Source organism: Alosa alosa, chromosome 2 (genome assembly GCF_017589495.1).
Source record: "Alosa alosa isolate M-15738 ecotype Scorff River chromosome 2, AALO_Geno_1.1, whole genome shotgun sequence".
Lineage (NCBI taxonomy): Eukaryota > Metazoa > Chordata > Actinopteri > Clupeiformes > Clupeidae > Alosa > Alosa alosa.
The window spans coordinates 18,267,122-18,283,578 of record NC_063190.1 but is presented as its reverse complement, the minus strand read 5'-3'; the positions used below and the strand labels follow the sequence as shown (position 1 = coordinate 18,283,578).

At 39.9% G+C, this 16,457-nt stretch overlaps 1 protein-coding gene across 1 annotated transcript; it reads left to right on the top strand.

Moving 5' to 3' along the window:
- The first annotated feature begins 3,600 nt into the window (after positions 1-3,600).
- LOC125291023 (probable G-protein coupled receptor 83) lies at positions 3,601-6,368 on the top strand. Its single transcript, XM_048237538.1, has 4 exons — positions 3,601-4,036; positions 4,167-4,292; positions 4,957-5,090; positions 5,294-6,368. Exons 1-4 carry the CDS (start codon positions 3,647-3,649, stop codon positions 5,997-5,999), a joined length of 1,356 nt encoding a protein of 451 aa, XP_048093495.1. The 5' UTR covers positions 3,601-3,646; the 3' UTR covers positions 6,000-6,368.
- Positions 6,369-16,457: the final 10,089 nt, after the last annotated feature.

Genomic DNA, 16,457 nt, shown 5'->3' with positions numbered 1-16,457 from the left:
TCTTTTGTGTATGCTTGTTTGGCATGCCTGTGTGTATGTGTGCAGCTGCACAGAAAGTAGCCTACTAGCGCTGCAAAGGTGAATAGATTGTAGAATAGCCAAAAAAGTTGTAGCATTGTTATAAAACCTTTAAAATCTCTAAACAATCACAAGTAGGGCAGTTCATCACAGTTCATCCATTGCAACTGGATTGATGAAAGGTCACTTACACCTGTAGGCTACATTGTATTTGGGGAAAGCAGAAGGTATCAGCATAATGTTTATTATTTATTTATTTATGTATTTATTTATTAATAAACAAAAACATAAAAACTGTCAGTTCCATGCAAACTCTGTAGGTGGCAAAGTAGAAAAAGCTGGTGGGCCGATTGGCCTACATACTTTTGCCATCTAGTTTCCACTGGATTTTTTGATTGTCGGTGCCGTTAAAGTAGTAAACGATTATTAATGCTAACCGGGAGCTAGTTCCGATGTATGCGGGCGGAAGAGGGCGTTAGATCTTGCTCACAACCAGTCACAACCTAACATGATGGTCATTTTCACTTGTGATTCATGCTTGATTTCAGTGGTCTAAAAAAAAAAAATCGTTTGCAAGGTTCAGCCTCTTTTTAACACGACTTAACTTTGGTTTCACTGTGCGAGTTTGTTGGCTGTTATTGAGATATTTGAAAAAGAAAGAAATCGCCGACAAAGACACTAAAGACATGACGAGAAAAACACGAAAAACAGATAATGATAGGCAGACTAGGAATCAGAGGCAGAGTAGTATTGAGTCGATAGCTTTATTTTGCATGACCTTGATCAGAACAGTAACATTTTCAGAATGTATTAACAACCTATCAAACATGATGATTTCACACAGGGTTAGTGCCACCTCCGTAGACAGTCTCTGGTGCCACAAACTCCATTTCGGTGAAGACAAACTATGAAACATTGCCGTTGCTATGCAACCTTGACTGGGGGAGTCACGGCATCTGAAGCATGCGTTAGCTTAGTGCTTCTTACTGATATATTTCTACTTTAACGGCACCGGCAATCAAAAAATCCAACTAGATGGCAGAAGTGTGTAGGCCAATCGGTCCACCATTTTTTTCTACTTCGCCACCTACAGATGTTTGACAGGTATGATATTTCGAAATGCCATGTTATTTCCCATAGACATTCGACGCCCGGAAGTTGGGTGGACATGGCTGCTTCGGAGGCAGGACTTATTCCGGAGAGGTCTATTGGCCGTTCTAATTGCCGATACCGATATTATGTGCGTGCCTGTGTGTGTGTGCGTGTGTATATGTGTGCACCGCCATCTACAGGCCAATGAGTGTACAGTCACTAAATGTACACATAACTTTAAATTTTGGATGAAATTCTACGAAACTTGGCATACCCCCAGAGAATGCCAGGTTAATCATACACATAAAATTTGGTGCAGTTCTGAACATCTTAAGGCGAGACACGGCAGGTGAAAACAACGTCCTTAGCATGTATTCTATCACACTACTACAACAAAAAAGTCCGATTTACACATTTAGGTGTTTATTTCATTATATTGTGTCTACTCGCGCCTGTATATTTCTCCTAAATTCAGCAAAAGTTAGCATTCTAACCTTGCATGCACTCCCGCGACCGTGGTCCAAAACATAACATGTGTACTACCGTTGGAAAGCTCTGTTTTTCCTGTATCACGCTATGTGATCCATATATGGACACTTCCTTTGTATCAGTAACCAATCGCGAAGGTTCAAAGGTGAGTCTAGGCTGAGAACGGAATCTCATTGGCTGTTTCAAGGCTGAATGAGTTTCCGCTCACACTCTGAGCTCAAAAACTCCACTTCAGAAGCACGTACATACACCAAACTTTCTAGACTTATGCCTAACTATATGTCGAAGATTTCTACAGAGGGGTTTGTTGATATATTATTCCTAGCCTGACTTGCATGACATTTTATGCCTAAAAACATGGAAAAAAGCGATTTTTTTAGGGCTAGTGACATAATTTTCTGATTTACAGGATAACAAAAGTTGATATTCATAAATCCCTCTGTAAATGTTTTCCCATCTAATATCTGAACACAATGAAAACATAATTTTCGAACTTGGCTGTATCCAATGCTCAGGTTTTGTGCCTTAAAATGTATGCAAATTAGCGCATATTTAATTAGATAATGCCCAATTTACATATGTAAACATTAAATTACAGCAAACTTGTAATACATTTTTTTCTCATATTAATGTAAGTAATCAACTGGGGAAGTTTCATAGTGATATCTGCTTGTTAAAAATGTTACCCTATTCACCTGTAGTGTCTCGCCTTAACTGAAGATAGGGGCGATTAAAGCAGAATGATATTGCATTTTACCGGGGGGGGAGGTGCAAATCACAAATGAGTGATTATGGACCAGGTTGATGTGGGACCTTGAGACCAACATACCATAAAAAATTCTTCATCCTCAGTGCCACGGTTCAGGTTCACGGTTCAAACTAAATTTTCCCGTAAAAGTCTAGTGGGGCTACATACCCACCAAATTTCATGTGCCCCGGTGTTTCGGTGTCCCGGGTATCGTTGACCAAAAATTCAGGAAGTAGATGACGGGGGGAAAAAAAACATTTTGACAATCCCTATATGACCGCTTCGCTAGCGGCGGTCATAATAATATAATAATAACTCTGTGTTGAAAGACTCTTTGGAACAAATAGGAAAGCTACCTCTGTTTATTTTTAGTTATGCACACAGCTGCCTCCAATTGCATCCTAAATACTGTACCTCAGTTCAAGCCATGAAAAATGAGGGCAGGGTCAAGTGAACTGCAGTTTCAAACTGCAGCGTACCATCTACTGTATGAAAGAGTCTGAGGCTGATGGATTACCTCATGGGCGCTGTGCACTAGCTTGCTTGAGGTCGACAAACCAGTTTCCTGTTCGTTCATATGGCTGTCAACAAGCATCCGGAGATGAGTGCTTTAGTTGAACCAAAATGTAAGAAACACAATAACTGCTGTGTGCCACTCTGCTCGGCTTGAGCTTGAGGCTGCATTTCAATCAGTGCCCAACATGGAATTGGTTCAAATTGATTTCACTTATCTTCATTCAAGTACTATGGAGTGGCTCTGCCCATTTCTTTGACTGTCTATGACAGTTTCACTTTGTTTCAATTTCCAATTTTGATCAGTGTCAATATATCACCAGTATCTTTATTTAATTAATCATTTTAAAGATGTTTACCTATTGTGCATTGAATACATGACATACTGTACATAGAGATATTTTGCTGCAAATCACAGAACTGTGAATATTGTTGTAAACAAAATGTATAATGACACGTAGGCTATACAAATCATATAAATGTGTTAGTTTTTAACACCTGATCAGGTTTAAAAGATTATATAAAACATAATCTGTCTGCATTCCCATTTGTCGTCAAATATGACAATTTAAATTTTGATTACTTTGCCATGATCACGGCTGTGAGGGGTGGGGGAAAGTTTAAGAGGAGAATGAATCGCAACAATCTGCCTGTCAACTGCAGTTTCTGCAGTTCATATAACCAACGGAGAATCGGGGCGCTCTCGTGCGTACTGTAGGTTCTTGCGTTGTCAGGAACCGCACCTCTGCCATAAGGTCCTACTGCCGAGTAGAGTAGCAGTAGCCTATGAGGATCTTGAGCGTGTGGATAGCTTTGGTGGTTTTTATTAACCGTCTCGAAAAGATGGAGTCTTTCGCGCGGAACTCAACGGAGACAGATGAAATTCTTCAATTTTCTTTGAACAGGTCGATTTACACTTTGGATGAGAATGCCCTTGCTGACTGGCAGACTTTGCTAGGCAAGAAAAAATATGGCGCTGAGTCTCAAAATCCCACTACGAAAGTTTTGTTGATCATCGCTTATTCTTTTATTATTGTCATATCGCTCTTCGGGAATTCCCTAGTTTGCCACGTGGTAATGAAGAATAAACAAACGCGCTCTGTCACGAGTTTATTTATTGCCAACCTGGCCATAGCGGACATTCTTATCACCTTGCTGAACACTCCATTCACCTTAGTAAGTATGAATCACCTTAGTAAAGTAAGAATGAATGAACGGATGGATGGATTAATGAAGGAATTGCAGAATCTGTTTGTGTCTTTGCCTGTTTTTTGTATCTCTGTAAACAGTCCCCTGCCTGTTCCAGGTTCGTTTTGTCATCAGCACCTGGGTATTCGGAAAGGGCATGTGTCATATCAGTCGCTTCGTGCAGTACTGCTCCCTGCACGTGTCCACTCTCACCCTCACGGCTATAGCTCTGGACAGACGTCAGGTTGGTATAAACTGCTAATTTCATTTGGTTACCATCTCTGCGCTGACATTTCTTAGTGGCTTTACATTGATAACGCACCTTCAACACTGACAAAAACAGCATTACAGGTGCGTGACTGAACAGCATCACAGATGCATTGGCAGCAGAACTACAGCTTAATCTGATGCAGCGTAAAATAATGAATGATGATTAAAAAATCGGCCAAGAAATAGCTTTATTCTCTATGGCACACATGGGTACTTTTATATCCCTGTACTGGGATACTTTTATACTCCTACTTGCTTATGGCCATCCTTGTGGTGATTAAACTCATAATTGTTTTTCCTTCGGGAACTGATTAGATAAGCAAACTCGTGTGCTTTGCTTTCAAGCATATTGATTCTATTTGGCAACCGGTTTAAGTCTAGGGCGCTGTCCACCCCACTGGAGCTGAAAATGCGTGTCAAGTTAAATCTCCCAGATACTGTATGTAAAAGCTCCGAATTTAATTAGCCTCATGCGTATCGTTTAGCACATGTTTGTATTTATATGTGTCTATTTTTTTTTTTTACATTTCAATGCAAATGTGAATAAATTTGCTTTTCAAATCAATCAGTCAATGAAGTCTACACATTTGCAGGCTGATCATTCCAGCTAAATTGTTTTGGTCAATCTTTTGCTGCAGGTAATTTTGCACCCTTTGAGACCAAGGATTTCCACTCTTCGAGGGTTCATCTACATTGCAGTAATATGGCTGATGGGTGGCTCCTTCTCTTTACCGCATGCCATTTATCAGAAGCTTTTTACATTTGTATACAGGTAAGCACACATCACCATACTATGTCCTTTCAGTGTTATAGGCTTTGTGCAGTGCTTTCACAGACCGCAATGACTTCCTTTTCCACTTTGTAAAGTTATGTAATTTATCCTGTTCTCTCTCTCTCTCTGTCTCTCTCTCTCTCTCTCCAACACAATGTTGCTCCCGTTGCTGCCATCCTACTTTTCGCTCAAATCACTACCAGTAAAGAAATAGTCCGCTGCCTCTGTGTGCCTGACTTTCCGGAACCCTCGGACATCTTCTGGCAGTATCTGGACCTGGCCACCTTTGTCCTGCTCTACGTGCTGCCCCTCCTCATCATCAGCGGTGCCTACCTGGGCGTGGCTCGACGCCTGTGGCGCCCGAACGCCATCGGCGACGTGACAAGCGAGCAGTACTTCCTGCAGCGACGCAAGCGCAAGCGCACCATCAAGATGCTGATGGCGGTGGTAGTGGTGTTCGCCGTCTGCTGGTTCCCGCTCAACTGCTACGTGCTGCTGCTCTCCAGCCGCGCCATCCGCTCCAACAACATCCTCTACTTCTCCTTCCACTGGCTGGCCATGAGCAGCACCTGCTACAACCCCTTCATCTACTGCTGGCTCAACCACAGCTTCAGGGCCGAGCTCAAGCGCCTGCTGGCCGTGTGTCCCTGGAGGAAGCGGGTGGCCGCCGCTGTTGATGCCTCGTCGCAGGAGCGGCAGCAGCAGCGACAGCAGCAGCGACAGAGCCTGCTGCCTCCTAGCAGTCAGAATGGGCATCACCGCGCTGCCTGGCCCGAGAGGAAGGCGGGGGGAGCACCCTGCCCCTCCCGTCCGAGCCTGAAGAAGAGTTCCGCTCCGCAGTCGTTGTCACTGTCGGGGACGGGTCGAACGGACATTCTTACGGTGGAGCCCATCATGGTGGGCAGTTGACTGTGCTGCACGTGAAGATGGAGTGGCAGCTGCGTTCACATGTGACCTGAGGACATCAAGACTGAGTCTTTTTGGGGGGTGCTCCCTCTGCACCTGTGGGGGTGATGACACCTCATGCATCAGACATGTCAGCAAAGACATACTGAACATTGAGGATCGGTGGTCATGTCAGTAGAGGGATCGTCACCTGAATGGGATCAGCTCAACTGCTCATTTTGGTCACCTGAACACTTAAGGATGGTTAGTTGTGGGCCGATGTCTTTCCCATAGCATTAACATCCATATAAGTCCTTAAGCACCAGAAAAGCATCTCAAAATTATTGAACACTTCACTTGTCTATGTACTGTGTATTGTGTCATTGAGCTGTTTTTCCTACTAATGAGTACTTTTGCCTTTAGAAATCGAAAGAATGTACACAATTCACCCTTCGCTAAGCCACACCCGAAAACCGCCACAGGCCAATCGTGGCTTAGCAACCTGTCACTAGGCACGGGAGGTCTGACAAGCTTTTCGAGTTTTGCCATGTTAACCTGTGGAGACTGAAGGCCTGTGGGTCATGAAGGGCACTTATTTGGATGTGTGGTGCCCTAACCCGCGTAAAGACACAGTGAAATAACATGTTACACTATAGAAACATGATATAATTGGGAACACATATTGTTCTAACTATAAAAAATGGCATATTGCATGATATTTCCATAACCGTGAGATACACGCTTCACGATAACGGCAAGAAGTTGTTAACAGACGTTCACCAAGATGTATAGCCCATCAGCAATCTATTTAACATAACAACTATTTGAAGTACATTCATGATATGTTGTCAAATATTGAAGTTGTGGGAAGTACATAGCTTAAATGGTATGTTTCTTTCGTCCCCCATGTCTGTTCTATTCATTCTAGGAGACAGGAGAGTCGAATGAAACAAAATGCACATTCGACTTCTGCTAAAATAACTCATGAACGGTTTTGTTCAGACATGAAATTCCAACTGTATTTGACAGAGGGCAGATGTAGGTTGCTAGTGACAAAATATTAGCTTTCAGTATGGTAGATGTCTTTGTCAATTACATTTCATTGAAAAGTCCCGGTTCTCCCCCTATGTAATAGACGTGCAGGGTACTAAAGCTTGTCAGGCATAGCAACAGTAACTAAGGAGGGCGGGACTTAGCGAAGGGTGAATTGAGCCAAACCAAACTGAATTCAAAAATCTCTTTTCTTATGACCTAGTACTCTCAACAGGCAGTTGAAAAAGCTTCTGAGTATATTTGTCTTTGTAGTCTTGACATGGAGATAATCATCACATCAGCTTGACTAACTGAAAGGTACAATCCTGACAAATCTTGAATTACTACAGATAGGGTAATAAGGACTTTTGCATTTATACTGGAATCACTACAGACAGGGTAAAAAGGACCTTTGCATTCATAACTTTAAGTCCAGCTTTGTATAAGAAGACAAGACACCACACAGACGCTCTCACACAGGCGCTCTTAGCACGACTAACTCAAGGACACAGAGATTATGCCTTATACACAGTGGTGATCTTTCGCTGTCAATTTCTCATATGGCTTACATTTCTTCTGGATTTGGCTGTCAGTATTATTCCATGTAAGGACGTCACAAATACACTCAGTGATTACTTTACTGTGATCTGATATCTTATGATCTTATATCCTCTGAATCTAGGGTGGTGGTGGTGGCAGCCTATCCAGTCATGTCTCCAAGGTATTGACTGACAGCCTGATGCTGGCAGAGGTTGAAATAGAAGCAGGCGCATGTACATCTCGATGCCATATGTTGCCTCCCAGGGCTTCCTTAGTAAGCTGTCTGCTGTCAGCCACTGGAAAACAAGAGCCCCCATCTCTCTGCCTCTATCCCTCTTTATTAGTTTACTTCACTTGTTTTTGTTTTATCCTTTGTCTTTCCTTTTGCCATATCTGTTGTTCATGTGTTACCCTCTTTTTGTTTACCCTTGCTGCTTTCGGTCTTTCTTTTTTATTCTTTCCTTTCCTTTTTTCAGTTTTCAGTGGCTTCACATTGATAACACACATTTTGAACATTGATAAATGTCCAAAGTGTTTTCTTTCCTTCTCTTTTCTTTTTATCTTTTCATTCTCTCACCTTCCCTCTCTGTAACTTTGTCTTTTTATTCTTTTTGTATCCCACCCCACACAACCAATGTCAACACAGAATAGGCACCTGTGTTAAGCTCTGCCCTGTGACTTTGAAAAAACTCTTACGGTCAATTCACAGCCACAGCATGGTGGTCAAACTGACCTTTCCAGGAAAGTCCCCCTGAATCAACTGGCTACATGCAAGCAAACAATCAGATTTCACTCTGATTAAATTCTTTACTCCAATTGAAAATGTAATGTAAACTGAGTTCTCCGATTGAACTTAAATTTGATAAAATCGGAGGAGATAACAGTTGGAGTTTATAACGTTCTATGGAACCTTGCTTAGCTTAACTGAAATATTCCAAATTCTAATACTCCGATTGGTGCTTTATTCTGATTGTTTTGCACATGTAAGCGCACTGTCACCATCACATAGGCCTCACATATCTCATAACTGTGCTCTGGGTTTGTCTTAGTTGCTACCTGTTTTTTCTCTCCTCCTGCATTTGTACATAAGCCACCAACAACATGAACTTCTGCTTTGCCTAACAGCTTGATCCCCATTCTTATGATTATGTGATAGAAAATAATAACTGGAAACAGCATTACACCGCTGTGAGGGACCTAAGAACTAGCCTGCTCGCTTGTTCAGCAGATAAGAGGATATTCTTCTCGAGATGTGTTCTCACCTTGTATTTTAATTTTAAAAATAAATAAATAAAACATGCATATACAGTATATGTAATGCCACACATCAATTCACCACACCATTCATATTGTTCCATCCAGCTGTGTGGCAAAAGCGAATGTGGATGCACGGCAGACTTGGCAGTAACTAAAAACATGACATCAATGGTAGAAATGGTGTCCATTGTGGTAAATTGGCCACTCTCAAAGATTTCTGCACTGGCCACTTGCCGTGTGTACAGATTCCATTTAGCTTCTTGATAACACCCTTAATTTCATATACACTCAAATGTGTGAAAGGACCATGTCCATATCTGATGCACACACCTGAGTACACTTTCTGTATGCAGTGAATCTATGTGATAAAATAATACAGTTCTCACATCCTTCACGTCATCCAAACATGACAGAATTGAAATTGCTCTTTTGAAAAGATAATGGTCATGACCCAACAGGCTTCAGATGGTCTACCTAGAATGTATCAAGTCATGGAAATGCATACTGAAGTATGTCATCTTGCTGGAGACCACATGTTACTGCCATGGGTTTGCTCTAACATTTACTGTTGAATGTGAAGTGATGGTATCAAGCGAATATGGGCCTTCAGTGCTTCCCGGCTCTGTGTTTATGTATAATATATGCATACAGGGTACGGGAAAGCTTTCCATCTAATGAACTGGGATTCAAAGGAGCAAATAGTTCTACAGTTTGAAAATGTTCAGTTTAGGTTTTTATGTGTATGTTTAAACATTGTGAGCCTATTGAATTATTAAACATAGAAGGAGCAAAGAACGTGAATAAAACTAGACACAGATTAAATTCAATGTTTTGCTTTTCAATATCAAATAAGCTGTTTTGTATAAGTCCTGACATTACAGAATGAATTTAAATGTATTTTTACCCGTTTATAAGACTCAGTGTTTACTCTTAAAAATCTAAAGAACATATTATCATGCCCACCAGCCAGTCTCTGAATATTCTTGTGCTTTATTCTTTATTATTGTCATACTTTGACAAACTATACCTGGAAATGTCATGGTGTGTCTGTACAATGGGTCCAGTCAGTGTTTGATTGTGTCGTTTCTTCTCTGTAAGTTGGAAAACAGGTTTGAATAAATTCACGACCAAAATAATTGTTTTGTCATATTCATTGGGCAAACTAAGATATGGATGGTTAAGGGAGAATTAATAAATTGTTTCGTATTGATTAGCTGCTATCATAACTTTGACTTGCTATAAATAGAAACCTAAGCCTTTTAAACTTTAAACTAAACTTTTGCTCTGAATTGCTAAACAAAACCACTGCATTGAATTGCTCAACAAAATCCACTGCATTTCACCACAAGCTGTTGGGACATTGTGAGTGTCCTGATGGTGGGGTGGGGGGGCAATATTCTTTTCCTCGCTCGGCGGGCAGAGAAATGTGCCAGCTATGGTTCAGCTACCAGAGAGCAATGCATGGTATTGCAATGCATATTTCACTTCAGGGTATGCACAGAATCCACAACGCAATACAGTATAATATAGACAACTAGAGAATGTAATTCCAGGGAATTACGAGTGCATGAAAATGAAGCTAGGACAGACAAAAGTTGATAGTTTAGACATAGACAGTTTAAAAGTTGAATGTAGATAGTTTAACAGTTGTTAATAGACAGATAGTTTAATAGACAGATAGTTTAATGAATGTTGAAAGTTTAAAAGTTGTTGACAGACTGATAGTTTAATGCGTGTTGATAGACAAATAGTTTAAAGGCTCTATAGGTAGATAGTTGACGATAACTGACAGTTGGAATGGCTCTAATGTTTGCTAGCAGTTATGGTGACAAAGCTAATTATTTTGACCAAGTTACTTAGTTAACTTAGCTCATGTTTTCTAGCAGTTTTGGAAAAATGTTAACTATGCTAACAATGTTAACTATGCTAACCATGTTACTTAGCTAACTTACCTAATCATTTTTAGCAGTTCTGCTAAAATGCTAACTATGCTAATGATGCTAACTAGCTAATGAGGACTTTTATTTTGAAATAGTTGAGGGCACAGGAAGCAGTTGAACAGGATCTGTAGTCTTTATACAGCCATATTGTATGCTTAAAGACTGAGACCATAGACTGTATATATAGAACTGGACAGTGTGCCGTCTGTTAAGAGTGATGCGAGCGCTAGTCCAGAGCCCCCTGGTGGCTGGTTGCAGTAACGCGTAACTCCGCCCATCTCCATGTATTTCAATAGGCAAGTAGCCAACTTTCCGTGTCACTTTTCTCACCTAAAACTATTTTTGCATCTACAACATTTTATTCGAAAAAATAGTTTTCAAGATGCTTCAATACACACTATTTTTCTTTTCTCGCTGAAATTATTTTTTTTTTGTGTTATTTTAACAAATCTAAAAAGGGCGTGTTTACACCTATGATTGACAGCTGGCTGGCAGCAGACACGATGCTTTGTCGCTACCTTATTTTAACGACACCTAATATCGACACGTAATCTAACCTAAATAAGTGTTGATGTTATTATCATTAGGCTATATCTTATCACAGTCTGATTAAATACATATTGATAGTCATACATTGTATAATTGTTTGTAAGAGACATCGTTGTTAGTTGTGACAGATTCTTAGTGAAAAAATATATGTGCTAATCTTTCGTAGATGCTAAGTATATTAGCTTATAGCATGCTAAATCATGCTAGCATTAGCCAGTTGATAGGTAAAGTAAAAGGGCTCTGCTATATTGATCCGAAGTGACGTTAGCCATAGTCACGATCATTTACAGTCCTACTTGTTTCAAATGGTTTAATGTGACCAGTGATTGCCGCCACCACCACCGTTGCAACTTCATTTGAATACACTTACGTCACTGGGAGAAGGCGATGTTAAGTTTCATTAACGTTAACTCTTGCTTAGTTTTGCACGAATGGCAATAAACGTCACCTAGCCTGCTAGGTCGACAACCATTTATTAATTAGCCAGACAAATAACGTTACTTGTTTTTTAGTGAACACATATTGGACCGTAGCTTAACGTGAGGTAGGATTCAAAGTTACAAATGGACAATTTGCTTAGTATGCTCATAACAGCGGTATCTGAAAATGCTGAGTTAAGGTATCATTGTTACCGGTGATTGCACTGCTGGAGAAGCATTTTGCATTGGTATGATTTGATCAGGTCTTGCCAGTGATGTGTAAATCCTCCCGTTAACGTACCCCATTTCAAAATAATACGTCTAAATTGAAAACTGTGACAACTCATTTACAGGCTCTCTCAATATGTCTGTAATCGTATGCCTCTACCACAGGCTTGCTGGTCTTTCACCAGAGAGGGTGCTCCATTATAAATCAAAATTGTAATATTGCAGCCTTCATGTCAGCTGTAAAAATATGAGAACATGGACCTACTACATCAGGATACTCTGTAAACATTTTACACATAATCAGGAAGCTACTTTGCTGTTCAGTGTGTGGTGTGTTAAAGTTGTACTACATTTAAAGAAACTTATTTTTATTCTTTGTTTCAAGTGCACAAGAAAATACCACATTATGATAATGATGGTTATGGTTACGCTTTTGTCCAAAGCGACATACAAATACAAAACAATATAATACTTAAAACAGGGATCAATCAAAAGCCTAATGAAATAAACAATGATAATGAGGAGGGGGAAACAATAATAAGTAATAATGTCTATCCAATCAATAATATAATTACATGGTAAGACTACATCAAGGAGAATATCAATAATACACAATGTCAAATTAATCAACAGCCTAATGAAAATAAAACAGTACTACTGCATACAAACCACGCATAAGTGTTATAAGACCAAAAACTATCACAAGAACGAAGAGCACTGGGCAACTCATTCTACCAACATTTAACCACTGAGGAAAAGAGTCTTGAATTTGACCTAGCGTTTAAGACTGGTCGACACAACAGAGGCTCATCAGAAGACTGCAGTGGGCGGTTGGGGATTTACATCTTGATCATTGAATTAATAACCAATAATTATTCTGATATTAATATTCTTCTAACTTCTACATCTTTGTAAAGGCTACTGTTAAATACTAAGCAATGGCCTCTGACTTTTAAATACCAAAGCAGTTAAATGCAGTGGTATAGTCTACGTGATACACAGGACTACACAGTAAACCCATTTAAAAAGCATCATCATCTCAGTGTACCCATTTAAAATAGGCAAGGATACATATTAAATAACATTTGGGGTTGCTCACAGTATACCCACCACTACAGCTAACTAGACTACACCACTGGTTAAATGGCACATTGCAATTTACAATTTGTGTGAGTTCAGGGGCATACAGAAAGTTTAAGTTTGGGTGACATCAATAAAGAAAATAGAAACAAAGTGATGTGTACAGCCTCAAGTATGAATAATGTCACATTAACAGAAGGTTCAGAGCAGCGGCAGACCTTTCTTTGTGCCTCACCAGCTATATTGCATAGCGACCAGCGTAGCAACGCTGCCGAATGCTCGCGCATTGACCTCTCCAGAATAAGTCCCGCCTCCGTAACTTCTGTATCCATCCAACTTCCGGGCGTGGATTGTCTATGGGAAATAACATGGCGTTTCGAAATATCATACCGGTAAAACATCTGTAGGTAGCGAAGTTGAAAAAGCTGGTGGGCAGATTGGCCTACACACTTCTGCCATCTAGTTTCCACTGGACTTTTTTATTGTCGGTGCCGTTTAAGTAGTATACTATAGACTATACTACTTAAACGACACCGAAAATCAAAAAATCCAGTGGAAACTAGATGGCAGAAGTGTGTAACAATATCTGCCCAGCAGCTTTTTCTACTTTGTCACCTACAGAGTTTGACAGGTACGATCTTTCAAAACGCCATGTTATTTCCCATAGACATAGACCTCTCCAGAATAAGTCCCGCCTCCGTAACTTCCGTATCCATCCAACTTCCTGGCGTCGATTGTCTATGGGAAATAACATGGCGTTTTGAAATATCATACCGGTAAAACATCTGTAGGTAGCGAAGTAAAAAAGGCTGGTGGGCAGATTGGCCTACACACTTCTGCCATCTAGTTTCCACTGGATTTTTTGATTGTCGGTGCCAGTTTCGGTGCATCCAGTTTTGCTATGAACATATCTTAAAAACAACTTTGGCAGATGAGTGAATCAATGAACAGCCAAACCAACATTATAGACTTTAGAGTTCAACATGTCTCTCTTTTATTATAATTTTCCCTTTGGGTCAGCATAGTGACTGGTGCCTGGGTGTTCTTTTTAAACGTAGGCCTAGGTTAAATGTTTCATTCAAAGCAGTGCTTTCTCGTCTGCCTCCTTCAGTCACGATAGCCAGACTGCACTGGGTCAAATGTCACTATGAAATGCGATTAAGCACATGTTAATTACCACCAATGATCTAATCCTTTATAACATTATGTTGTAGGCAATGATGGACATCTTCCTCACACATGGCTCTCCTGAGGTCATCTTAACGGACCGAGGTCGTGAATTTTGGAACAGGGTAACGTTTCACTGTAGCCGTTACAGTTAACTGGTGTTATCTAAGTAATTGCTTACAGTTTTTTCTGATTGCTTAAAGGGGTGGTTCAGGATTTTGGACATAAGACCTTATTTCCAAGTAAGCAAGTGTGATATTTATCAGTGGAGACCGTTTTCAGCACGTTTCATCCAGTCCTTCTAATTGCAGAGTTCGCAGGTGCTAGGCTAGCGCAAGTCAACGGTATGTGCTAGCCTGCCACTAAAGACAGTCTTACCCACTCCAAAGTACACATTTTTTTTTTTTAAATAATGTAATTTAATGTGTGTGTATGTATGTCTTTCTGCCTAAGGTTAATCAGAAGATGTTTGAAAAATGTGGGGTGAAACACCGAATGTCATCAGCATACAACCCACAGACAAATGGTATGCATTATTGTTGGTAGTGTTGTTATTGTAATTGACTACTATGATTGTTACTCTAAATGTAATTTATTTCTTGTAGGTTTGGATGAACGCACAAATCAGACCCTAAAAAAAGCAATTGGGAAAACCCTAAAGGGGTATCAAGAAAGTTGGGAGGACAAGCTAAAGGAGATTGTGTTTGCACATAACTCCTCTTTTCAGGCATCCTCCAAGTACTCTCCTTTTCGGCTAATGTATGGCCGAGAGCCACGACTCTTCTGTGAGGTATGTTGTAGGCATTCCTATCTTCTAATACTGGTATTAACAGATGCAGTGGTAATTCCTTACTATGGTCTCATTTATTTAACATTTAGACACTGTAGCTTAAATGTTATTCTGTTGCTGTAAATCACCTTGGATAAAAGCGTCTTGAAACCTAACATCTAATATTTTTTTTAGTCTATATGTTGCATGAATTATTGGATGTGGGCTATATTAACTCTTGTATCTTGTAACTCTATGTATGCTCTGTTATAGCCACACCAAATGGTATTTGTTAAAGCACTAGCAGTTCACATCGCCTACTTTTTAAAAAGATTAAATATGTATGTTAGCGAATTTCCAAATTAACAAGATTACGTAGGCGGATTTGGCTGTTATAATTTGCTATGAGGCTTCTCACTTTTCTTAGGACTCAATTGTTCTTTTTTTATTTCGTTATCCTCAAAAAGAAACAAGCATGTTTTTCTTTTGCCAGGTATAATGCTAGGCTGTTGCAATCAACATAACCAAAATAACACTGAAAAGGAACACGTCTTCAATGTTGGTTTGGCTACTTAGCCTATGCCAGACTGTTGCATACAGCTTCAGAGCTGGACATATCCAGAGCTACTGACCTTCACAGGTACAAGGTAAAGGTAGGCTATTTAAACGTTAGTCCGAGAAACAAACACGTTTATTTTTTTTTAGTTTATTTAGTTTAAACGGAGGACTTGACGGTCACGTTGTACAATAGCCTAGGCTACTATAGGCCTATGTTTGCGTTAATGTAGCCTACTATAGAAAACGCATAGGCCATCACTGCATTTGTTGTCCATCCGACTGCAATTCAATGTATTTCAATATGTTTTCTCATTCAAATGTCTTAATCATAGACTGTAAAAAATAAGGTAGGCTATTGTTACGTCTTCCAGAACTACTCCCCCTGCTTTATATTCACGAGCGCACACCATATCAGACAGCTGAGTAGAACGGTATTGTTGCGTCATCCGGAACTTTTTCCCTGGCCGGAACAAATTCACTGTGACACAACCACACTGTCCAGTTCTATATATACAGTCTATGACTGAGACAGCCTGAGACAATGGCTGCAGGTGGCCTGAACACCTGGCATAGGATTCTAATTGCTCTATTGTGATGTCATAATCTAATGTTAAGTCAATCGGGAAATTTTAGTAGTTTTTAATTAATAGTTTAAAAAGTATAAAAGTTACAAAGTTGAAAAATACATAGCTGAAGTCACCTAAGTAAGACCTATGCAACGCAGTTTGCAAGTTAAACAGTTGAAGCTGCATTAAACGCACAAAAATCATTGAAGAAAAAGCATAACTAGAAAAGCATTTACTGAAGGAAATACAGTGCATGAAAATGCAAAAATATGATGTTAAATATCATACAGAGTAAAAACAAACTATATTGGTAGATGAGGTTTAATATAGTTGGAATGACTGAACAGTTAAATAGGTGGATAGTTTATATGGTTAAA